We start from the raw sequence: 24,611 nt of genomic DNA on the forward strand, positions 1-24,611 counted from the left end.
GCACGTAATGAAATTGGACAGCTCACACAATCCATTTATCTTTTCGACTGTAAACCTCTGAAGCGGTCTAGTTCATCCGGTTTCAAATCAACTGTAGAAATGTCCATCTCCCTTCATCCAGTCTACAGAAATTGGTGCTTGGAAATGCTCTTGATCTCTTATTGCTGATGTGGAAAAGGAAAAATCATTTCCCAAGACATACTAGCTTAGCTGCATTCTTACGTTCTCTTTGCTTTTTAAATTCTCTCCTGAATAAGGATGTTTACTTCCATCCTCAAAGTCACTGCTTCATTGCTGAAAGTATTTAATAAGCTAAGTGAATGCTTATTTTTATAGCACATTTTCTAAATGCATTAAAATCATTTATAAAAAAAACATGCAAAATCTACAAGACCATCTTATGAATCATAATAAGCTAGGTTAGATTTTAGCAAATCTAACGGCAATAAAGGTAAATAAAATCAGTAATAGCGCTAGGTCTGAGGTATAGAATTAAATCTTCCCATTTTATCCTACACAGGGTTTACGAGTGCAGAGAAATTAATTAAACTTAACAAGAGCTACGTCCTCATGTGCTGCGACTGGGGAAGGCGGATGACTTCAGAAGTGTAACGGGTGCATAGGCTTTTGCGCATCAATCTTCTTTATCCGTACTTATACCTAGGGATGTAGTCAAGACAGCTGACTCCACTGGTAGATTCTCCATCCATACAGCAATATTAGATACTCTCTCCACTAAAGAGCTTGGAGTTGAAGCATATTGGTCTTCCTGGATGCTCTCATCAGTTTAATTATCTGTACAGTTACAGTTGCTATATTAAGAACATACCACGATGTTTTGAAGCGTTTGGCTTAATACACTCAAATGTAAAGAATGCTATGAAATTACTACACATCAGATGGACAGTCCTTCCCCTGGGAAGGTCAGGAGAGAGAGGCTGAGCCTCACTTGCCAGATGTTGGTTGCATTGCTTAATGCCTGGTGGCAAAGCTCAGATGCTATGGGGAGCCGAGTGGTCAGAGACTACAAGAAATGGGATAGCTAAGCAAACCGCTTCAACCTTGAAGCTGAATAAAGGAATAATGCATTGTGTAGGTCCAGCTCCCAAGGCATTAGTGCTACTCCACTTACATCCCCACTGATAGTCTGGCCTCTGATTTCCTCTGTGTGAGTGTGGCCCCGAGTTCACCAGAGTGATGGCTATGACCTGCCTGTGACTCTGCTGGGCCATAAGGCAGGGTCTAACACACCCTGTCCTCCAAGAGAGGGGATCCCCTCCACTCTCGATGAGCCCCCAAAAGAGTCTTTGCTTCTTGAGCCAGCAGAAGGTGCTGAATATAATCAAAGATTGGACTTGCAATAAAATCATGGTTATTTCACAGGAAATGAAGAAAATCAACAACTTGTCATCTGCAAAGGACAGAAACTCCTTCTGCCTTCAGCTGCTCATATTAAGCACTATCTGCAGTCTTCCCTAGTGAGTCCGTACATTCAGAGCTTATATACGGAGCCAACTGACTGTGTGTGGCCCGCTTGAAGCGAAGGTTTATGTGTCCAGCATGCCTTGGGACATGGCAAGGAAGATGCCTGGATCCTCTGGACTAGTGCCCTCCATCAGTCACAGCAGTCACCACATGCAGCAGTCACACATGTCAACAAAAAGAGGAACAGGGACGGGGCACTTCAAGGAGCAGATTGAGTGGAGTGCCTCCAAGCTTGGAGAAAGGGGCAATGGCCAGAAATGGTCATGCCCACTTCTTTCTCCATGAGCTTTCATTTCAGGTAGAGGGAATCCTTGCCTGCCTCATATATTTTTGGCAGAATGAAGGTTAAGGACAAGGTTTATAACTGGCCCTAGTGGTCTTTACCCACTGGTTTGGGACTGGGACTGACTTCCAAAGGTGGTCCGGCTTCTGAATTGAAATGTCATGTGTATGCCTACAGGCTTGGTGTCCCAGAGGCAGGATTTGGGGCATTTTCTGCTCAGGAACACTGCAGAGGAGCCAAGAGCAGACCAAACGAGCCATGCACTGGCATGGCACGGGGAGCTGCTAGCCATGAGCTGAGCCAACTGGAGCTAAGGGGTCTGAGATATGCTGCCAAAATGCACAGTCAGCTTTAACCCAAGGACAGCACAGCTCTTCCCTCAAAATATCTAAGAACTTGCTCGGCACTGCAAGGAAAGGAAAGATGGCGTGACGTCGACCCAAACCTTACACTGCAGCTGACGCTCTCTCCTTGCATTAAGGACTCACCCACAGTGCCCCAAGCCCAAGCACATCTCTCTGTGAACAGAACTAGGGACTGATGTCCTCCGCCACAACTGGTGTTGGGACCACACTTCCCTCATGGACAGGATAGTGGCTGCCTGCCCTCAAAGGATGCTGGAGCCCTTCCTCTTCCCTGAGGAAGAGTCAAACCTTCTTGCTACCTTCCAGAAAGCCTCTTTCAGAGTCTCACCCAGACATCTCCTTGCTGCTTGGTGCAAGAAAGTGAGATCGAAGTGACTAAGTAACTGTATCTGCTCCTGATTTCATTAAACCCAATGGGAAAGATGGGCAGGAGCAGGTCCTACAACAGCGTGGGCAGGGAAATCAGAGAGACTGTTCCCGGACCATTTATTTGAGTCACAGCCAAAGTCTTAGGAGCTGGGCCAGCCTGGGGATCAGAGCCTTGTTATGCTGCTGCTAAATGCTGCTGCTGGAAGCATAAAGACTTCCAGAAAATGATGCTGGAGATCTTGGTGGCCCTCTGGGAATGAAAGGCATCTCTGCTGACTGGCCAGCGATCACACTGCCTGTGTGACAGGATGGCTGCAGACCCACCCCAAAACCTGCCCCTACTCAAAGAGTAGATGCCTTTATCATTTCTAATGGTGAAGTGCTGCAGTTTGGGAAAGAGTTGCACTTCACATGTGAAGGTGAAGAGAATAGTTGCATTTAATGTGATCTCTGAAAAACCGAGGAAGGTGAATTTGGGCAGAGGAAGGGTTTTGTCCTTCTCTCTGATGAAACAGGAGAGATGTCTGACTTGCAGTGGGGAATTTGCTTTAACTACTCCGGGGTTTGAGTGCCCCAGTGTCACAATCCTCTCTTCCTTCATAGTCCCTTCCACAACTCTGTGGTGAGTTTTATCCCTTAAACTGAAAGCGTGCCATGAACTCAGTGGATGTCAGCCTCTGACAAACATTCAGAGCTTCATTATTTAAATGGTGACAGCTGCATTTCTATTGATTTTCCTTTCCAAATAACTTAAACAGTTGTAGATCAAGTGAAAGCTTTGGAAACTGGGTAGCTGTCATCTGAATCTATCCCCACAGTCTCTTTGGACATTGGTATTAACTGGTACCATTCAGCCATTTTAAACTCTGATTTGGCATCAGGAGAAGAAAAAAGAACTTGCCCCATTCTGCCTTCCTGAAGTGTCCAGGTAGGCCTGTAGAAGTGAAGGATGGGCTGCGCGCGGCTTAGGAGATCCCTGCTTGCAGCACAGGAGAAACCTGTACAGGCTTCAGCTGCGAAGTGGGAAATACCCTGTGCCATGAAATCACACCATAACATGTCCTGCTTCTTCACCTAGGGCCTAGCCTCCTACTGAGCGGACTTCAGTAGGAAAATCTGTATTTCTGCATATTCCCCCCACAAAACACTATCCTTATGTGCAAACAGACCTTCCAAACTGGCTCCTCGGTCACTTTACTGTCTCGATGGCTGGACTTGAACTAGATTATCACGGACTGCAGAAAAGACCATATATCTTGAGAAAGACATTTTCCGTTCTACTTGCTGTGGGGATCAGGAGAACATCTGCCTGCCCATCTGCTCTTCCAGGAGACTCTGAAGATGTGGCTGCAGTTTGTCCTAGGAAGCAGATGACAGTATCTCTTCGAAGAGAAAGGAAATTAGGTAGCAAAGGTATTTCACCCTGCAATGCCTGAATCCACAAAGGAACTCTTGCTGGTAGGGATAAATTAAGAAAAAGTGAGGAGAAATCACAAAAAAAGGCAAAAGTTTCAAACATAGACTTAATTTCAGACAGCAAGTGGTTGGATGAGAGCAAAGAGATATGTTATATCCTTCCAGTGTAAACCACTGCTGTTCGGTAGAGATTCATCCATCAATACAGAAGAGAAGTTGGCCTATGGCTCTTTGCTGGTTTGGCAGACTTTTATTAAATGCACAAGAATGCCAAGACTGTAATGTCTAAAAGTGAATTTAGTTAACAATGAATTCTTTGAAAAGGGAGTCCCAGATGTGTAATTAATAATGAATCAGTGATCTGAAATCTGATCCAAAGCCTACTGAAGCTGATAGACAGACTCTGACTTCAAGGAGTTCTGGATAAGGCTCTCATTAGGCAAAAGGAAAAAAAAAAAAAAAGCTAAGCCAACTAGTTAGTTAAAAAAATATTATAGCTTGGATTCTATGCTTAACAGAGACATACAATAATCTGCACTGCACATAAATCCCCTCTCTGCTGACAGGGGAACTCACACATTTCTGTGTCTGAAGCTGAACTTGAAATCCAGGAGATAAAATAAAATAAAAAAAAACTGCAACGGAGTCCCAAAAGGAAAACCTCAAGTGGTTTGAACCACAGCTCATTTCCTCTTGGCATGAATTGGGAGATAACTGTCATAGATGTGTCATTTGGAGGCAGCTGATGCTGCTCCTCCCTGCGCGCCGAAGCCCCGCTCGCTGCCCCCACCCCGCTCCAGCATGCACACCCACCTCTGCTCTGCCTCGCTGCCTTTACGTCAGCTGCACGCAACGCCCGGCGCGGAGATAATCAACCTGAAATTCGTGCCAAGCTCGGCATAGCGTGGTGCCTAAGGGAGGGCGTGCAGCTTGTCTTCCATCAGTGCAACTTAATTCAATTTGTCAGGGATGCAGACGGTTTGGGTGAGCCCGATCTGGGCGTCGCCATCCCGACATCGGCCAAATTTTGCACAAGCACTGTGAGATGGGGAGGTGGAGATGTTTGCTGATGAACAATTTCATTGCCCCATATCTTTTTCAGGAGACATAAAGAGCACATATTACATCATCCCCGGGAGTAAAATATTTTTAAGTACAATAACACAACTCATTTTTAAATAATCAAATAATGATTAAAAATAATCGGCTCCCATTTCTGCTGAAGAATCAATGTGTCTACACTGAATTTGCTTTTTTAATATCAAATTGTAACTCAATCTAAATGTAAATTCCTGGAGAATCTGCTATCTAATTCTCATTATTTCCACTTGCTTAATGCAATTAGAAACATCTGTCACTGATCAACTGTCCACACGGTGAAAATAAATAATAATTCGTGCTATCTGCCTCCGTTGTGTTTTTCAGGGAAAGGACTGCTTTAAAACCATTCACTAGTGCCCAAGAGCCAGAGCTGTGCAAAATGCTTGTGACAAGCTCTGGATCATACCAAATGTGCCTGACTGCCAGTGCTTCTGTATCTCAGAGACATTTGCTGAATTATTTGAGAAAATCCTGGATACATAGAAAAGTGATCACCCAGGTTTCTGGAAACATTTGGCTGTGGGGTCTCCATCTTCAGGGATATACTGTGTCTTGCTGGAAGGCAAATCTCATGCCCTGCTCCCAAACTTGGACCCAAAGCCATGGTGGAGCACGCAGATATTTGTACTGATGGAGCTGTGGTTGCCAGAGGAGTGTCAGGAGGCCAGTGAATGGGACATGGGTGCAGGGAGAAAGGACATTGGAGTCACTGGGGCTTGAGGGTTATCCTAGCTGCTGTCTGTGGTCCCAGTTTGGCTCTGACCGTGAGAGGAGCAGAGGGAAACTGTGGAGCAGGGAGTCGTGAGAAACATGCACCCAGTCCCCTGCGATGGACCAGGTCAGGGGCATGAGTGGTGCTTTGTCCTCTTTAAAGCACATTAGTACCTATAACCTATCTGTATAAACTCTCTAGGTGCTCAGAAGACATGAAAAATCAAAGAACTAGAAGAAGATTTAGATTCAGATTAGATATAAGGAAAAAATTGTTTACACTGGGAGTGGTGGAGCACTGGAACAGGTTGCCCAGAGAGGTGGTGGATGCCCCATCCCTGGAAACATTCAAGGCCAGATTGGACAGGGCTCTGAGCAACCTGATCTGGTTGGAGATGTCCCTGTTCCTCGCAGGGGGGTTGGTCTAGATGGCCTTTGAAGGTCCCTTCCAACCCAAACTGTCTATGATTCTAAGATAAGCCTGGACCGAACCTCAAAAAATGGACCTGTCCATCCCCTGCCCACTAGCGATAGGGATGGAGAAGGAGTAAAGGCAGCGTCCAAGTGGAAAAGCATTCTCATCAGGTATCTGCTGCTGAAACATCCTCAAATGAGAGAGCTAAATTAATCCAAACCCCTTTCTCACCAGTAACCAAGAGAAGCCCAATGCAACAGCCAAAACCCTCAATATTTTTGCCTTTGAGCTGCTCAGCAGTTGGAGGCTCGTCCCATGCAATGGCTTGGCTCCTACACAGGGCTGATGCACGGATACCGGGATGGTCTCCTTCAATAAACGTCAGAGAGGCCAGGGAAGTGCGAGCAATGGCATTGCCCACATGTCTGTGTGGGTCAGAACAAATCTATGCACGAAATACTCGTCCCAGCTTCAAAGCGAGGAAGGGAAATGAAGTGTAAATGGCTTGGCTGGTTTATTTTATTCTTAAAAAGGGCAAAGGCAAATCTCTTTAATTCATTTATTTTCCAGGAGACAAGTGTGACTTAGAGACATCGTAAGATCCACTCTGACAAGCTGAAGTCTCTAGCACTGTCTGGGCTGCCAAACCAGGAGGGCAGGGATGAGCTGAAAGCTGTTGGGCTGTTCACGGTCTCGTCAGGTCGCATCTAGTCACCGCTGCACTTCCTGCTCCAACCCCCACTTTGTTTCTCCATCCTCCACTGTAACCACAGGCTTGTACACCCAGCAATGAGCCAGAGGTACCTCTGAAGCCTGGCAGCCTTTTGATCCTGGTAGCCTAAAATGTGCCTCTGTCTGTGTGAGGATGAAGGGGTGCCTGTACCACTCACCCCATATTATTCCAGGGGGTGAAGGGGATGTCGGCTCCCGAAGGCAGATGTGATGAGGAGCAGGCTGCACCGCTAGCCTGCCGTCTGCTTGCACAGGAGGGGATTATTCTTGTTCAGAGAACAGGAATGCTGGAGACAGGCAGCACAGTGGAGGGGAGAGTCCTTCCCAAAAATAAGAACGAATGACTAAACCAAAATCTATACTATTAATCAATTTTCCCAAATAAAAACACCTTCCAGAGTTGGCACATTTTACTGGCTCTGCCTCCAAGCATCTGGTTTGACCTGCTACCAAGATAATATCAACTTCAAAGTTAGGACAGAGATTGAAGCTTCCTCCCAAGGTGAGTTTAGTTTTGTGCTTCTTCCTCCCCAAATATGGGCACTTTCCCAGCAAAGGTAATACCAGAAGAGTTTTTGTTCAAATATAACATTGTCCAGAGGAGGCCATGAAGATGATCAGAGGGCTGGAGCACCTCTCCTATGAGGACAGGCTGAGAAAGTTGGGGCTGTTCAGCCTGGAGAAGAGGAGGATCCAGGAGACCTTATAGCGGCCTTCCAGTACCTCAAGGGGGCTTACAGGAAAGATGGGGAGAGACTGTTCAGTAGGGCCTGTTGTGATAGGACAAGGAGCAATGGTTTTAAAACAGAAGGAAGAAGATTCAGACTGGATATAAGGAAGAAGTTCTTTACAAGGAGGGTGGTGAAACACTGGCACAGGTTGCCCAGAGAGGTGGTGGATGCCCCATCCCTGGAAACATTCAAGGCCAGGTTGGACGGGGCTCTGAGCAACCTGATCTGGTTGGAGATGTCTCTGCTCCTTGCAGGGGGGTTGGACTAGATGACCTTTAAAGGTCCCTTCCAACCCTAACCATTTTATGGTTCTATGATTCTATAATGGTGATGAGCCCTCTCTGAGTGCAGATAGATGGGAAAGTAGAAGACATTCTATCGGTATGAACAGTCTCTCATTCAACAGAATTACTTCTCTGGGAGAGGTCAGGAGAGGAACATAAAGGGAGAATGAGCAAATGTTTTGTTGCTCACGATGAGGTCATGCAGTTTTTTTAAAATCATGACACAATTATGAGCTGAGACCCATCTCCCCTGTCCTGAAAATTAGAAAACCTGATGGTTTTTATGATGACATCCCGTATCACGGCTGACACCAGTGCCACAGGCAGCCTTTCTGTGCTCACAGCGGACGCTGTGCCTGCCTCGCTCCTTCTCTGGGCACTGAACTCACGGGCGCACTGCCATCAGCTAGCACATCCCTGGGGAAGGAGGAGAATTTGGGAATATAAGCCACCAACGAGAGAGACAAACCCATTTTGACATCAGATCGCCCAAAGCTTCCTCATGAGCAGGCACTTCCCTGAATTAAAGACAGAAAGGACTGACAAGTCACACTCTGGAAACACAGTGAAGGCTGGGGGATGGAGATTTGCGCTGTCGCTTGGGGATGGCATTTTGCATCATTTCCAAAGAGACTGGGCCTAAAAAACACACTCCTGGGTAAAAAACACACTCCTGGGCAAAGGCAGGGGGAACAGATGGGTTTGGAGAGGGAGAGGTGGGGTGGGCAGGGCTGGAGAATACCCAGATCTCCTTTGGGAAGGGCAGTGTGTTCTCCTCGCATCCCTGCACTGCCCGTCCTCAGCCTCCTGTCCCCTCTGCGTGGTCACAGATGTTTCCTTTCCATGGCATACTGCAGGCAGTGGGGTGAACCAGCCCCTGTAACTTTTGCTGGTAGCACCACAGTGCTGGATCTGGCTCCTTTTTGCTTCGCTCAGTGCCATTGCCAGTGATGCTGAAACCCACGCCTGCGTGAGGACGTGCGGGCTGACCTAAACTAACCAACCTGAATGCATCACTGTGGGCAAACCGTTGCCACCTGACACCACGCAGCCACGGCCAGCTGCTGCTTTTGGTTACCTCCAGCAAGGGAAAGGGAAAGGAAACCATGTCCCAGTGAGAAGGGAACAGTTTAAGACCCTTTTTGCTGATGGTGTGCAATACCCCTGAGCCCAGGAGCCTCACCCATGGCTGAGGCTCTCACTGTGCCACACCGAAGGAAGAACCTTTTGGCTGAAAATCAAATTTTTTTTTCTCTAAGCTGCATTCGCTTGAGGCTGAAAAGGAAAGGGAAAGGGAATAGAAAACAATTTTCTGTATGCTGAGTAATGTAGCTTAGACAGTCAAGTCTGGCATCTCTCATTCACTATCAAGCTGGCAGTTGTACTGTGGGGTCTGATAGCAGCAATAAGGGGAAATGCTCCGTCCTGAAGCACTAGCTTGGATTGGAAATGCACTTCTTTTTTACCTTGGCTTCAAAGCAAATCTACTGTGCTGCCTTGCTTCTCATTTCTTCTGAGCTACACTCTTCTAGACTGTTCAATATCTCCTGAAATCATCTGGTATATATGTTATTATTTTTCAAAATTGCTTGCTCAGACCATACTATAAAAAATAATTTTCTATTTCCATTTCCATTGTCTTCCAGGAGGTAGCTTTTGTCCTGTGCCACATTTAGCACTTTCTTGGAGTTAAATCTATCCCAAATCTATTTTTTGGGTTTCTTGTCCAGCCAGGAGGACACGAAAGGAGGAGTCAGAGCGGGACTGATCTGACCACACATAACCATCCACAGCGTGAACACACACCCGAGAGTCAATTGCAGAGACTCCTTTTGCAGTCAAGGAGAGAACGGGGCACGACTCATTTCAGACGATCCATTTTATGACGAGCTCAGCTGTGCCCTACAAGTGCCCTCCTCTCTCCACTGCCTCTAAAAGCATAGCTCAGGCACAGACACCTACACTGTATGTGCCTTAAATTAAACAAGATGAATCTCACCGCTGCCTGCCATGGACTGAATCCAGTAGGCGCTCAGGCAAGCCAAGGACAGAAGTGGAGGATGGGATGTGGCACCAACACAAAGGCTGGTCTACCATGACCAGCTCATGAAAGAGCAACAGTGGAGAGTAGAAGGAGGTCTATGCATTTCAACCCCATCACTCTGTTGCTAAACCCAATTTATTTCTGCCTTTGTGCTTGGTGGTGCCCTGTGGCTGAGCCGTGCAGTTGCCGTGGGGAGGGGGAAGCGAGGCTGGGGGACATGGGTTGTCCATGGCTGGAGCAACGTCTCATGGGCTACAATGATGTATTTCACATCCATGGTTGGACACTTGCAGGTTGGCCCAGACACGAACAAAAGCTCCACTGAAGCCATGGAGCAGCTGAGCCGGGCAGAAACAATAGTGAATTTCTGAACTTCTCCCAAGCAATTGAGATGTTTTCTCTGTAACGGAGCCATTAGATGCTGGATTCCTGTGCTGGTGTATGTGGTGGGAGGTCACCAGGACAATTTAAATTGATCATGCTCTACAAAACTTTAGGAATTAACTCATCGGAATGGGAAGAGCTTTCTCTCTTCACCAGATGTTTGACTGTGACAGTCACCAATCCCTCTCAGTACGTTTAAAATCTCCATGTGTGCTGAAAATCAAGGGTATTTGACAAATTTTAGTAGGATGACTGAAAAAAAAAATGTTGCTGAATATTTCCACCCACATTTGGCCAGCTGTAAAGAATATCTAGCTCTCAGCCTATGTGGTATGAATAAACATAGGTCTTCAGCTTATCTCTCTCCTGACAGCTCATGGATTGCTCCCCTGCCTGTATTAGTTTAAATGCAATTTATTCTGGAAGACTGATAATAGGGATATTGATTATGCAGGCCCTTGGAAATCACACCCTCATTTCACTCTGCGGAGGAGCATGATTGCCATTCCCTGTTCATTTTCTTACGAGGTCGTAAGCACTTTACTGGGGGAGTCTGTTCCCTGAGGCTCCTCACGTGGCACCTGATAGACATGCAGGGCTGGGTTACGGGGGTCTTATGGCACGAAGGGACAAAACCTGCTCTCAGCTCTGTTCAGAAACCAGCACGCAGCTTGGAAAGAAGGAAATGTTCAGCATTACTGTGCCAGAGAAGCGTCGTCCCCTCCAGTTAACCTCCTGAAGACACAGAAGTACCTCTGCCATAGACAAGGTCAGCCCTGGCCTGACTCGTTCTCTGGGGTCACTTTGTTCCCAGAAGCAACTGCTCCCTGCCTTCGCTTGTCCCATCTGCTGATGCTCCTCCCATGTCTATCATAGAATCATAGAATGGTTAGGGTTGGAAGGGACCTTCAAAGGTCATCTAGTCCAACTCCCCTGCAAGGAGTATGTCTATGCCAACCCACAGTCTGCTGAGGAACAACCCTGCAGGGACTGATCTATCCCTGCTGGGCTTCATTAATTTCCAGGCTTGCCTTTCCTAGACACAGCTTTGCTTTCTCTAGACCTGCTTGACCAGATTGCCCTTCACTGCACGTGCAGATCCCCTTGGAGGCTCTCCATGCTCCCTGTCCATTTGGGCTCACTGCTGGACCCTGCCCTGGAGCTGTGCATCCTATTTGACCTCTTCAAATCCTGCTCCTGGTGAACATCACCGACTAGCGTGACCTGCCAGCTCGCTTTTCACAGCCTGCCTTGCTGGCATCGGACCTTAGAACATGTTCTTTTCTGGCAGGGCCATCCCTTGAGTGCTGTCTGTAGCACAGGGGCCATGTCCATTCTCACTGAGCATTGTGGTCATCCACGGTGAGGTCATGAAAGCATCCGCCATGCCTGGGAGCTTCTGGGCTTGGACCAGCCTCTCGAGGCCAGCACCATTGCACTGGCCTTGCTGGAGTCAAGTCAAGGTGCACAGCAGAGGCTCCTCCACCCCTCGTTTCTGAGCTCCGCTCAGGATTTTCCTCTGAGATGCTCATTCCACCTTCTGCCCCAGATCCCTTCAGCCTTGCCCTTGTAAGCCTTTCCACCTTCACTCTTCCTGAGATCCCTCCTGGCTCTTAAGCTGAATTGTTCACTCCTCACTTCTGCACATCAAATTTCTTTCTCTTCTGCCTCTGTGCTCTTCCATTTCCATTTCCCAGCAGACACTCTCCCCTCCAGGCTTGACTTCTGTGGGCTTCTGGGTTCACTGGAGCCTAAGCTGAGAAATGAGCCCCAGAGTTGCATTGCTCCAGCCTGACACGAGATGCTCTGTAGGCCACGGATGGTGATGGTGGATGCTTCTTGAGGGAATTAGTGAGGCTCTGTAGAGCAGCTCAACACACTCACACCTTGCCAGCTGAAAGGCTAGGTTTGGAAGCAGACCTGGCTCTCCTGGTTAATTTTTCATTTATCCATTAATCTGATCTAAGGCAACATCTAGGTATTGTGCAACAACTTTGTCTGCAGGAGGTGCGCTGACTGGGAAAGCCAAGCACGGAAAGCTCGCAGCACCATGATCCTCTTGGAGCAGTGCTAAACATTTTTTTCCTAATGTTATTTTTTGGTAAACAGCCAACTTTTCGGCAGAAAAGCTCGTAACTCACAGCTCACTGGTTGCTCAGTGAGAGCACAGACCTGAATCCCTGGTCCAGGCTCCCACCTCCCTTTGTGCAGAGCAGTCTCTCTTCCATCCCTTGGTGACCAAATAGAGCTATACATTTGCCCCATTTTCAGTCATGTTTACTGTATTTACCATGATCAAAACTCTCAAAGGGGGACCCGAGAGGCAGCAGAAGGCCAGGACAAGCCATCCCTGCAAGAGATGGCTTCACAGTGTTCACCTGCCAGGAGCCACAGGCTGTGGAGAGAGAATTGCATGATTTGTCCCGGTGATGTAAATCCCACCTCAGATGGTTCTGCAGCTCCCAAGTTGATCCAAACGTGTCGCTCTCAATAATTTTTAGTGGTGAAGATGTTAAAAAATCTACTTTGCAATTTTCCAAACACTTACTGAGCTGGACTACGGTCTGACTCTTGCTGGAGTAAATCAGGATTTGTTTTCAAAATCAGATTTATGCCAAAGTCCTAGCGTTGCAGTTGGTTAGGGAAAATAAAGCCTCTCCAGCAGGCAGATCTGATCACCCCTTAATCTCCAACCCTTTTAAAATTATGATCGAAATCCAATTTTCACACATTTTTCTCAGTGCAAGGGACTGGATCCTGCCGGATTCCTAGTAGAAAACGCTACTTGAGTTCAGCCTGATCTCCAGTTGTTTGTCTGCCCTGCAGAAAACATGCTTTTTTTTTTTTTTTTTTTGAAGAGGAGCAGCACACCAGCCCACAACCTACAAACTCACTCAGAGGACAGTTGTGAAGCCAAAGATGAGCCCTTGCATTAAGACGAAGGGATGCTTTCCAGCTGTTTTTCTGCAGGTATGGAGAGGCTGGGTGGGAAGCAGGGATGCAGGGAGCATCTCCCTCGGACACTTACCAAGGGCATCCCTGCCAGCCCATCCCAGCTCTCCGTGCCCTATAGGACATGCCCTACAAGCAACCCCATCAATATATTCACCATGCTGCTCCCACAAGGGTGTAAGGGAGGGCAGTGGGGCTGGCAGGGCGGTACTCACCCTCTTGCCCGCTCCTCCTCACATTCAGCCCAGCTCCAGCTGCTCCTGGCTGCCCCAGCGATGATTAAAAGCGGTTTTTGGAGCGGAGCCTGCAAGCACTGCAGGGAACCGAGCTGTCTCTCCCGAGTGGCGATGGGACGGCTACTGGCACCCAAACGTCTCCATTTACGGTCAGGGCTGCGCGGCTGCATTTCTCCATCAGCCCAGGAGCTGGTGCTTTTAAAGTGATCTCCAGTTTTGGCAGTGGAGCAGGACTGGACCCCATTTTTTCTGCAACTTTTGTGGCTTCCCAGGGGAGATTCAGCCATCCTGGGGCTCTGAGGATGGGATATATTGCTGTGGTCCTCGTGCAAAACCTGTATCCAAAGTTAGACAGCTTCTCCCCAGCAGCAGGCAGGTGCCATCCTCTCTACCACTGAAAGGTGAACCTTTGCAGTTTTTCCACTGTGTCAGCCCAGGTGACCACCACACTTATTAGTGAACAAAAGTAAGGCAGCAAGAAAATGCAAGCAAAAGTCCATTGGCTGCAATTTTCTGACCATGAGCAATACTGAAAATATTGCAAAAACTCTACCAGCATCTTGGGAACATTTTATTTCTCCCTCTGACCATTCTTAGTGGAGCTATTACTCTCAGAAGTGCAGTATCTTCCCCAGGACAACATGTCCCAGCCTGGCCCCAGCGAGGCTGAGCCTGAAGGAGCAAGGAACACTGCTCTGAACTGAGCATCTCCACCAGGATGGGCATGCTGATGACAGCCATCCGTGTGGCAGTGAGTCACGAGCCCAGGCGTTGGCTCACAGCTACCAGCGTCTCCCAGTCTGGAGTGGTTCCTGGGGATGAGGTGCTGAAGCACAGCAGGCACGCTGGAGACAAGCCCTGGGCTTTTGAAGGATTCCAACTCAACGCGGCGTCAGTGCACAAGGTAAAAAGGTTGGAAATGGGATGTTTTGTGCATCTCATATCGCTGTTCACGTGGTTTTGGCTGCACTTGCATGGAGCTGGGAGATAGAAATGCTGCGAGCTTACCCAGCTCACTCTGAGCTGCTGGGGTAGCAAGGGTTAACTGAGAAGCGATAACAGGGACATCCAGGTGGGTTAATCACCCAAATACCTACAGACCAGCGTGGTGCTGACCCCCATGTCTCTCCTTGGCTCTTCCAAATCAGGCTCAGTGCTCCTCAGGGAGAAGGTTGGAAACAAAAAGCCCAGTTATTTCCTACGATGGAATTTCAGAGCCCTCCAGACTCCACACCCGACTCTGCTACGAGCCTCAGATGAGCTCTATTTCTGCAATAACTCTTCCAGAGAGAAAGAATTAGAAGGCTTAACACTTTTGGATGACAGTTGCCGGAGCCTCTGTCAGATAACAGGCACCGGCAGCCGGCACAGGAGCCGGGAGCGAGCCAGGCTGCCTGATTCAGCCAGCCTGGAAAAAAACTCTGTGTTTATAAAAACCCACATGAAAAAGAACGAATTACCAATTACGCAAAAATCTTTAAATAAAGCAACACAAACCTTTCATCTGCAACAGACAAATGATACACTGTCACAGGGAAATAATATAACAGATAGGGAGGCTGAGAGCGGGGAATGTGAGCAAATCCATTTTCCAGAAGCAAGAAAAAGGACTCGCTCGCTGAAAAGGATTAGCTGGATAAAGCCAAACACTTTAAAAAAAACCAACAACTATATTAGAAACTAAACATGCATCAAACAGAAACAGGAAAAAAACCCCCAGATTGTAAGAAGATCTAAGGAGCCACGCTCTGCTCCTGCTCAGAAAGCAAATGCTGTCAAAAAAATATCCTATATAAACTTGCCACACACAGCAGATCATCAGCAGGCATTTATCAAGTGAAACACATACCAAATGCAACTCTTCTCCCTAATCCCAAGTCAAACAGGCTTTGAGTTTCAGACCCTCGGGAAGAAATTTCCATATGATCCCCCTCTGTCTCCGTTTATGATTAGCCCTCCTAAATTTCAGCATTTATCTGACAAAACACATTGGGGAGGGCTTTCTTTTATCCGCAAAGCCTGTGTTTCTGCTTTTCCTTAGCTGCTGCTCTACCGCTTTGCAGCTGCTCGACTTGAGAGGAACAGACTTTAGTCAAGACCCTTTGATTGACTAAACCCAGGATCACTTCCCTGGTGGTGGTAACCCCGAGCCCTCACGTTGCGTGCCAACACCCAAGCAAGCCAGCATCCACAGAAAGGGGTTATAAATGCTCCCTCTGAGCCAAAATCTTACTTTTTGGGGTCAGTAATGCAAATAAAACATATGTGCGTGAGGTGTCCCGCTGGCAATAGCTGTGTGGCCAGTCTGAGGGGTCTTTGTAGTTTTGGGAAGGAGTTTATGGTGTCAAAACGTTTCGATCTGGTCCGGCAGAGCTGCTGCACGGAGCCAAGGCTGACTCCCGCGAGCAACCACAGGAGCCCCGCTACCACTTGTTGTCCTCCTGCAGCCTGGGGTGTGGTCCCTGTTAACCACCAACTGATATGTTTTGAATGACATATTCCTAAACCCCTGGCTCTGATCACAGCTAATGCACAGAAAAAAAAAAGGAGTACCTTTGCTTAATACACTGCTTTTTGCAAACACCCTGATCATTCCCAGACGCATCTGTTTCTGCCCAGCAGCACTCGAGGCAGCAGGAGAGGAAATAATTTCAGCTCCCCAGAGTCACCAGCCCAACCGGTTTCAAGATGCTCCATGTGCCCTCCTGCTTCCGTTCGAGGGAGCTGTACCCATCTGCCACCTTCGATCAGACCCAGCTTCTTCTGCTGACTTTTTCCACACCAAAATACAGCGGCAGGATCCCTGAACCCTTCTCTAAGCAGAGCAGTTGGTATCACCCATACAAGAGATGCAAGGCTGCATAAAGCCAGACCTGGGTTAGGATGTGATTTTGATCTCACTCATGGCAGAGAAATCAGTTCTACTGATTCCCAGAAGTCTCTCCATGGGAGTGTGAAATTAGCTACGGAAAAGCTTCCAGGAAAGGTTGAGGTTGGTGGGAAGGAGGAAATTTCACACAAGAATTTAAAAGCCTGGCTCCTGAGCCATTCAAGCCAACGCAAGTCTAGATGTTAAGGCCCAACAGAGCTATGGAGGAACCTCTTTCGCTCCGTTTCAGCCTGTGGCAAGATACTCACAGAAAAATACAGCTTTGAAGCACCAGCCAGAAGCTCGGGGTTGGATGAGAGTTTTATTTACAGCTTGTTACTCAGTTCAACTACGAGATAAGGTAATAATCAAAGTAATGGTGCTCAGAACTCACAAAGCAACTTTTATCTGAAATCTCACCACGAGTTACAGACAGTACGGGTCAGCTGGTGAGATTTCCCCTGGCAAAGTGTGTGTTGCTCCTGCAGGAAGCCTGGTTGGTTGAGGAACGCAGCGGAGCAAAGCGCTGCTCATCTGGGTGGCATCAGCCTGCTCCTGTCCTGAGCAGAGCAGCCCTGGGACCACCCCAAGCTGGTGGCTTTGCCCATGCTTTGCAGGCAGGCAAATCAAAGTGTTGTGTCCACGTCTGCAAAGAGTATCAGTGCTGGAGTCATACTCAAATCCACACATCCTCTTCCTCTGTCATCTGCTTCACCCAGAAATGATTTATTTACTATCACCCTGAGTAGAGGCTACCTAACAGCATTGAAAAGCCTCATTTAACCAGAAAAGCATCTGAGATGCCTCAGTGGACAATCTTGTACCCATAGGGGCACGGTGGTACTCAGAGATCTGGGTCAACCTGCATGCAACAGAGGTTACTGCTTTTTTCTGGGCATGAATTTTTCATAATCATCCCTCTTGGCTTTCCCCATTCATATGTTACTTGAAAATAGCAGAACGATTTACTGTACGAATAAAATTCAACCATGGGTCACTTGCAAACCAGTTAGTGTGATTTACAGAGCAATTCGCTTCCTATATTGATCATGAGCAATTCCCATTGAAGGTGTGATCAGACACTTAACAAAAATAATATCACATGATATTGTTTCTATTCTCTCAGAAGCGGACACATGGCTTCCCAAACCAGCCTCCTCGACCGTCATCTTCACTGTGGGTTTTTCTTTGTAACTGATAAAAACCCTAAATAAGCAGGTCATATAGGTTTCCTGCAGCACGTTTTAAACTGCGATTATTAATATTGTGAGCAGTGCTTTAGCAGAGCTGTTCTCCAATAGCCCATCCGTTTTTAATTGAACTAAGAAATGTTTTAAAAGGCATTTATATGAAATAGGGAGCCAAGTGCTGCGTCCTTGTGACGAAGGTGGCTGAACTTCCCCCAGCCAGTGCCTGAGCATCAGCAAGCTCTGTGCAGGGATGCTCGCCGTGAGGAGACCATCGGTATAGTGTTTTGTTTTAATTAGTCATCCTGATTTAGCTGTTCTCATTCCTGGCCTGGCTCGTTCACGGTTATCCAGGCACTCTCTGACCGCACCAAGTGAAGGGAGCTGGGGAATTTCACCTCCTTGGTAACTACATACTTGAAAAAATGTTACCCATTAACGTTTTGTTAATGGTATTTTTAAGTAACTTTCCAGAGAGTGCAGCTGAATGTGCTTCCAGTGATTCAAGTCGCCTTCAGAAATCCCCATTCAGGTTTGCCTGTGCTGGGTAGGATCCTGCTCCCCTCCCAGCTTATCAGCTGCAGCCGGTGCATTTGGGCGCTGTGGGAAGTTTCATTTCCTGCTTCTTGGGCTGCCTGTGGCTGGCCGGCTGCGTTTGTAAAAGGAAAGACATTCTTCTAATTCTTGTTATTAACCCGTTGGTGATCTCCAAGACATGAGTCAAAATTGCCAGAAAAGCACAGGACGCTATAGCTCCACCAACCCATTATTACACAGCCAGCACCAGACTCTCATTTTTCCTAAATTTCCGTTTTATTTTAAAATAAGAAATAAGGCAGATGAGGAATAAACTTATTTTAACACCTGTTTGTGTTTCACACATGATTTACAACCTCTGTAATGTCTCTCCCGCTGCCGGTGTGGATGGGTGCGTGGGGCACAGCCACCCTGGCGCGGAGCCTGGCGTCGTGCCCCAGCGGCATAGCATGGCAAGTAAAGAAGATAAAAACAAATGATGGAGGTATTTTAAGCAGATGCAACACATTTCTCAAAGCTAAGCAACGCCTTAAAAAATAGCTAAGTGATATAGTAACAGTGTCAAAAAATGACCAGAGCTGCCTTCCTTCTCACTGGCAGTGAGTGGGACTGTTTTGGCACAGATTAAAGCAAAATATGTCCTGAATTAGTCCTCCCCACAGATATGTCTTTGCAGATCCTCCCCACCCAGCGCGAACGCAGCTTCCCTGAGCTCTGCAGGCAATCACGGCATGAAGTTGATGAGAATACCAGTTGAAATCTCTTTTATCTCCCCACCCCGGCAAAAATCCGCGGCCGTAACAAACTGGGATGAAGAAGTGCGCGGTTCCTACCTGAACGAGGAGCTCCAGCTTCCTGTCATCAAGGAGGTGCACTTGGCATCTGCGGCCCTCCGTCATCTGCAAGAGAGAAGAGGCACGCGTGTCAGGGCGCTCGGCTTTCCCGCTCGGCACGCGGCTGCCGGCTCCCCCGGCGCAAGCTGGAGGCTTTAATTCGCTGCGGTGCTTTCAGTTTGTGGTGTTTTGTTTTTTTTTGTTTTTGTTTTGATTAATTAATCCCCCTTCTTTTGGCACCAGGGGCAAGCAAAGGCTGGAAGGAGAAACAGAAAAACCACCTCAGTAGCTGTCACGGAGCAGCGTGTGGCGTCTGCTTGGAGGCAGCTGCTGGGAGGAGGTTGTTCCAGTGTGAAAGATGGGGCCAGGGGGACGGCCCCGACATTTCAACCCACAGTCTCTGGCTTCGCCACCAGCTTGGCCGGCAGAGGAGATACCCAGACAAGTGTCCCCCAAACCCATCAAGAGCAGTGATTCATCCATCCTGGAGCAGCGCGGAGCAAACAGGGCTCCTCCCCGGGCCCCGCTGACGGTGCTCCCTGGGCTTGCACCAGCTGCCCCTTTGGGCCTGGACCCCAAAAAAGGTGTTGTCCTACTTGGGGTGGCCTATTTAAGATGTACCACAGCAGCCACTTGTGATTTTATTGTACTGGTCCAAAGGTGCTTCCATACCAGTATTGTTTATTACAACCATTAACAAATAACATCAATAAGACTTTCAGGTATAGAAGACTTATATAAGGCTTCCAAGGTCCTATAGATTGGGGTGCTAAGAAATAAATGAACTGCAGCCTGAGGAAACTTCTCTACAGTCAGTCAAGCCCTTTCCCTGCTCTCCTCGTGTAGACAGCACCGTACATGAGAAGCAGCTTTCCTTGCAGAGTTACGGATCCCGACTCAGCCCCACAAAGCCCCTCAGCATGCACATGCACGGGCACAATCCCGCTATCTGCTAATGGGATATGGATAGCCTAAGCCTCTTTGGCTCTTGGAAATCCCTTCCTCAGCACGACTTAGGCAGCATGCAGGCAGCCCCCCGGCGTGGGCTCACCCCATGACGCTCACACACGCCTGGGTCCACGGCAGCACAGACCCAGCTCAGCCCTACAGCATGGCTCAGTCCCTCAGGGACCCACCACCTTCCAGCCAAGGCACCTCCCTGAGCTCAATTTAATGATATTTCTTGCCATGGCAAGTCCTAAAGCATCACCAGAAGGGAGCAGAGGGTCCACAGGAGTCTGGCAAGGCGAGTACAGGCTGCTGGGGATGCGGCTGCCGCAGCGCCCTGGGCATTTCTGCCCTCACCCATCACCTCTACCCGCTGGCACCAGCTGAGCTGAGTCCCCAACGCAAAGCTGCCTTGCAGACAGCAGGGCGATGTAGGCTTGGGAGGTTAACTGAGGACAGCTTGGCTTTCTGGTTTAGCTCTGTGGGTTAAAAACCACCCGTTCCTGCGCCTTGATGGGGCTGGATGCGCTGGCATCTGGGAGATGGTGGTGGCTGCTGCACCATCAGCTTCGCCCGTTTGAGAGCCCAGGCAGTGCATGGCCATTGCCATGGGGTCTGCAACCTTGGCCAGTTCCAGCAGCATTGCCCTCACTCTGCTGGTTGCCAGCTCTTGGTGCAGGAGCCCACCAAGCTTTCCTGGGTGCTCCTGTCCTCCCTCTTGCCAGCTCTATCCCACATCCATCTCCCCCTTTCCTGGAGTCAGGACAGACCTAACCTTACCCTGGCCCTGGCCCCTTCCCCATAGCAAAAACTCAGATATACCAAAAACTCTATTGAGCCTCAAGCTGGCCACGCAAGATACGGAGTTTATTATGAGGCAACTTCAGTCAAAACGACTTTTTCCCTTCATCTCACCCCAGATTTACAATCTTGGAATGCACAATCCCATGCGATCCAAGCAGACTTTACCCCCGTTGTTATTCACACCAGCACGCCTCCTGAGTATTGTGCCGCTAAATAACATCGCTTTCCTTCTCGTTTTCTCTGAGCACGACTGGAGCCCCAGCACTGCAGCCAAAGGAAAGCCTTGTAAAACAAGGCTTCTCATAAATGTCAGCCAGTTACTGCCATGGCAATAAATTGTCTTCTTAGGAGAATTTCCTCCAGTAAGTAATGCTATGCAAAATATGGCTTCTCATAAGGCATATTACTTGGTGAGTGAGATTTTTCTCTGTGAAGTCTGTATTAAACCCCCTTCAGCTCAGCTGAAAAGCTACACCAGAGGCTCGCAGAAGGACTTTGCAATGGTTTGCCCTGCTTGGAATAAGAGTCTGGGGTGTTCACGGGGGCGCAGGGAACCGGACGCTTGCTTTGCTGGGCTTCCCCAGCAGACAGAGCTCCGAGTGGCTGAGCTCAGCACTGGCAGCTCTCTCATCCTCTCACTGTCATCTACCTCCAGCATCCCCAGGACGGTGAGTATGCACTGATATTTCAGGTTTAATATGAGTTTACCCAAGGCAAGAGGTAAAGCAGTGGGTTTATCATGGCGGTAACGTGCGATGGCAGGGATGGAAACACAGTGCAGCTCTCGTGTGTTACACTCCATCGGTTATAACAAAATTGAAATAAGAATAAAAGAAAGTGAAAGGGGGAAGAGGGAAAATTTTCCAAGATGTTTGACTTTGTGCTTTAGTGTTTCAGAAAAGCCCTTGCTTTCTGTGTGGAGCTTCTTTAGCTTTCCACACTTTTCCAACCCAGATTTTTGTATCTCCGTAGTACTTTCACAACTTAAAGGAATCCCAAATGCGAACAGCTGGTGACATGAAGTATCTGAACAAAGTGAAGTTCTGAAATGAAGCACATGACAATTGACTGACTGCAAGGCATGTCATCAACATCACTTGCAGAAAAGGGGGAAGGAAAGCACACCGCTTTCACACCAGCTTGTCCCCAGCATTTCTGTCCATCAGCAAAATGGCTGTCAAAGACCACGGTCGGTTTTATAGTTTGATCACGTGGTGTGTGAGCACACAGCAAGGCATATGCTTTATTTCTTTAGTGCCACCTTGTTTCTATGCCTCTAAGTGGTTTAAAGGTTCATGCCACAGGCTAATGACCCCAGTCGGTGGACTGCAGGCCTTTTCCACCCAGGATTTTCTGCACAAATGGGGATGAAGAGCTGCTGCTGAAGCTGGAGAGGATGCATCAGCTGCTGCATCCTCTGCTCCCAGCCCCGGGTACCAACACAGACAATGAAGGAGCTTCTGGCTTTGTCTTGGCTGATGCCTTGAAGCTCAGAAGGACTGCCATGTACGCAGCTGAAGATCTGCTGAAGTATTTCCTTCTGCAGACAGGATGCCCAGCCATGGGGTTTTTCACTTCCCTTAGAAACAAATGATACTTTCCAAGAGAAAAGAAGGCAGAAGACAGACTTCCTACTGGATATAAGCTAAAATATGATGATCCTGTCCTCCCTCCTTTCTCTTTTATTATTCCACCGGGTGTCTGAAGCCCACACTCTGTGCTTTTTTGCACTGTCAAATCAATACAAACTCTGCTAGTTTGTCAGAGCAAGAAACAGGAGTGTTTCAAAGCACAGTGAGAAGGAACTGATTTAGCACAGTCTGACTGCGTGAGAGATGCTGCTTCTGATGTTCTGCAAATTGGCTGATCTGTGCTGTCCGCTGCAGGGCGATGGATGGGGTTGTGGTCAGCTCTTGGGGGACAAGTTAGGGAACGCCTTCTGCTTCTCTGTGTAATCACAGAAGGGAAATCAACCCCAAAGCACTGTAGGTGGGAACATGGGAGCAGGAGGTCACTGAGCATGAGAATCTGGATGGAGGAAGACTACAAGGAGTGAATCAAGACTCTCCTCTCCCAAGGCTCTTACCCGCAGAAGGATGGGGAGAATGGAGAGCTCAGAGGCACAAAGGCATGGCTTTCCCTTCACCGTAGAAAAGCAAAATCCCAGCAAAGAGACAAGAAGTGGTGGTTGGGCAGAGCTGTTGACAGAAGAGAAGGACATTTGATGTGGTGGGGAAGCAAGGGAGTTTGCTCCTGATCAAGTCCTGGGTTTCACCGTGAGCTCAGTGAGTTTTCCTGTACCAAAACAGCCGCCCAGTTTCCTTCTGGAGGATAAGAGCCCTCTACCCTAAGTCCAGAAAGTAAAAAGTGAGATGTGTAGTTTAACCTAACAGTCCAGATGCCCTTGATGCTCAAAGCAGAGAGAACTTTCAGACATTTCCAGTTAGGCGAGACAATTCCCAGGTGAACTCCGTGGTTGTGCCGGCTGCTTGCTCCGCTGCTCGCACACAGCTTGTCCCGTACCTGAAGCTGAGCTCCAGTGCTCAGCCCCACAGAGCCCTCCAACAGCCAGCACGCTGTACCCACATCAGCCTCCCGAATTTCCGATGCTTCTCAAGACGTGTAAAGGGATGGGACTGTGTCGCACACTCCTGAGTGCTAGCAGCTCACCCACATGGCAGGGATCCGCACGAGCTGGGTGCGAATACGGGCCGCTTGCATTTCATGGGCCAGGTTTATCACAAACTCAGATAGAAATCATGTGCCAAAATACAGAACAGATTTTTTTTTACTTCAAAACAGCTCAGTGCGTCACATTTTTCTGAAAATCTGCCACTCATTTTAGTGCCTGCACGTACGGCGTGACCTCTTCAGCACTTGAAGAGCTGAACACCAGCGCTTTTAAAAAGCTCTGTCATTTATGTACATGAGTGTGTAAAGATGAGGGATAATATATCTCCAATATGCAAACACAGATGGTGCTTGTAAGGCACGTGGAGATCTGAAGGAACGCGTTTGTGTGGATGAGGTGCTGGATTTGTGTCCAGGAGAGATGATCATACACAAGGCATGCGTGCTTTCTCTGCTCCTTGGCTTCTGCGCCTTGAGGATGGGAAAACTGATGCTGACCTCCTTTGCAAAATGCTTTGAGATCCATCAGTGACAACAAAACCTGACATCCACCCTTGTTCACTCTAATACAGGGATGCTACAGAAAGGAAATCTCTCTCGTGGTTACTCACGGGACCTTCCAGCTCATAGCTGCTTTTCTCAAGGAAAGGACGTTTTGGTTACCTTTATCACAAGACTTTAAATCTCCTCTGGAGGCTCCTACCCAAATATTTACACAATAAGTTTCCTAGGGAAGGCAGGCTGGTGGTTGTTTTGCTCTGCGGCATGAACTGCTCTGATGGCTGCCCTCCTCTCTATTCATCTTCGCTGTAACTGCAAACATTGTCTCGGAGAATCCTGTAAACTGTCTGTGACACAACCCAAAAACCTGCGCCGTGCTCAGCTAATCTCCTCCTGCCCGTCACTTCGTCACTAAATTATCAGCAACTGCCCGCAGAAAGGCTCCATCCAACACAAACAGTGAAGGCGATGGGAGGAAACAGCTCCAAAGGGAACTTTTCCCTTTCAAAACGAAAAAACCCTCCTGGTGAAAGCGCCGTCACACTAGATAACTCAAAGGAACCAAATGCAAATGCTATTTACAACGGCAGTTCTATAAATATCCGCGGCACGTTTCGTTAGCCGGTGGCTGCAGAAATAAAGAGGAATGCAGCGTATTCTTCCGTGACTCAAATCAGAAATTATGATTGGAGGTGGAATATTTCCTAAATGCTTACTGCTTGCATGGCAGGCAGTTGCTGTGCTGAATACACAAAAATCTGTGTTGCTTTGTCCGCTGTTGGGACAGACCCGC

General features: G+C 48.1%; 1 protein-coding gene across 2 annotated transcripts in view; it reads right to left on the minus strand.

Moving 5' to 3' along the window:
- The window catches only part of FRMD4A (FERM domain containing 4A), a 223,853-nt gene that overhangs the window by 115,174 nt on the left and 84,068 nt on the right, over positions 1-24,611 (minus strand). For both annotated transcript variants that reach the window (XM_086745341.1, XM_086745347.1), the window contains exon 2: positions 18,935-19,000. In XM_086745341.1, coding sequence (XP_086601467.1) covers positions 18,935-19,000 — 66 coding nt within the window. The remainder of the gene's footprint in view (positions 1-18,934; positions 19,001-24,611) is intronic.

The sequence above is a fragment of the Chlamydotis macqueenii genome, chromosome 1 (genome assembly GCF_036417535.1).
Source record: "Chlamydotis macqueenii isolate bChlMac1 chromosome 1, bChlMac1.mat, whole genome shotgun sequence".
NCBI classification, from domain to species: Eukaryota; Metazoa; Chordata; class Aves; order Otidiformes; family Otididae; genus Chlamydotis; species Chlamydotis macqueenii.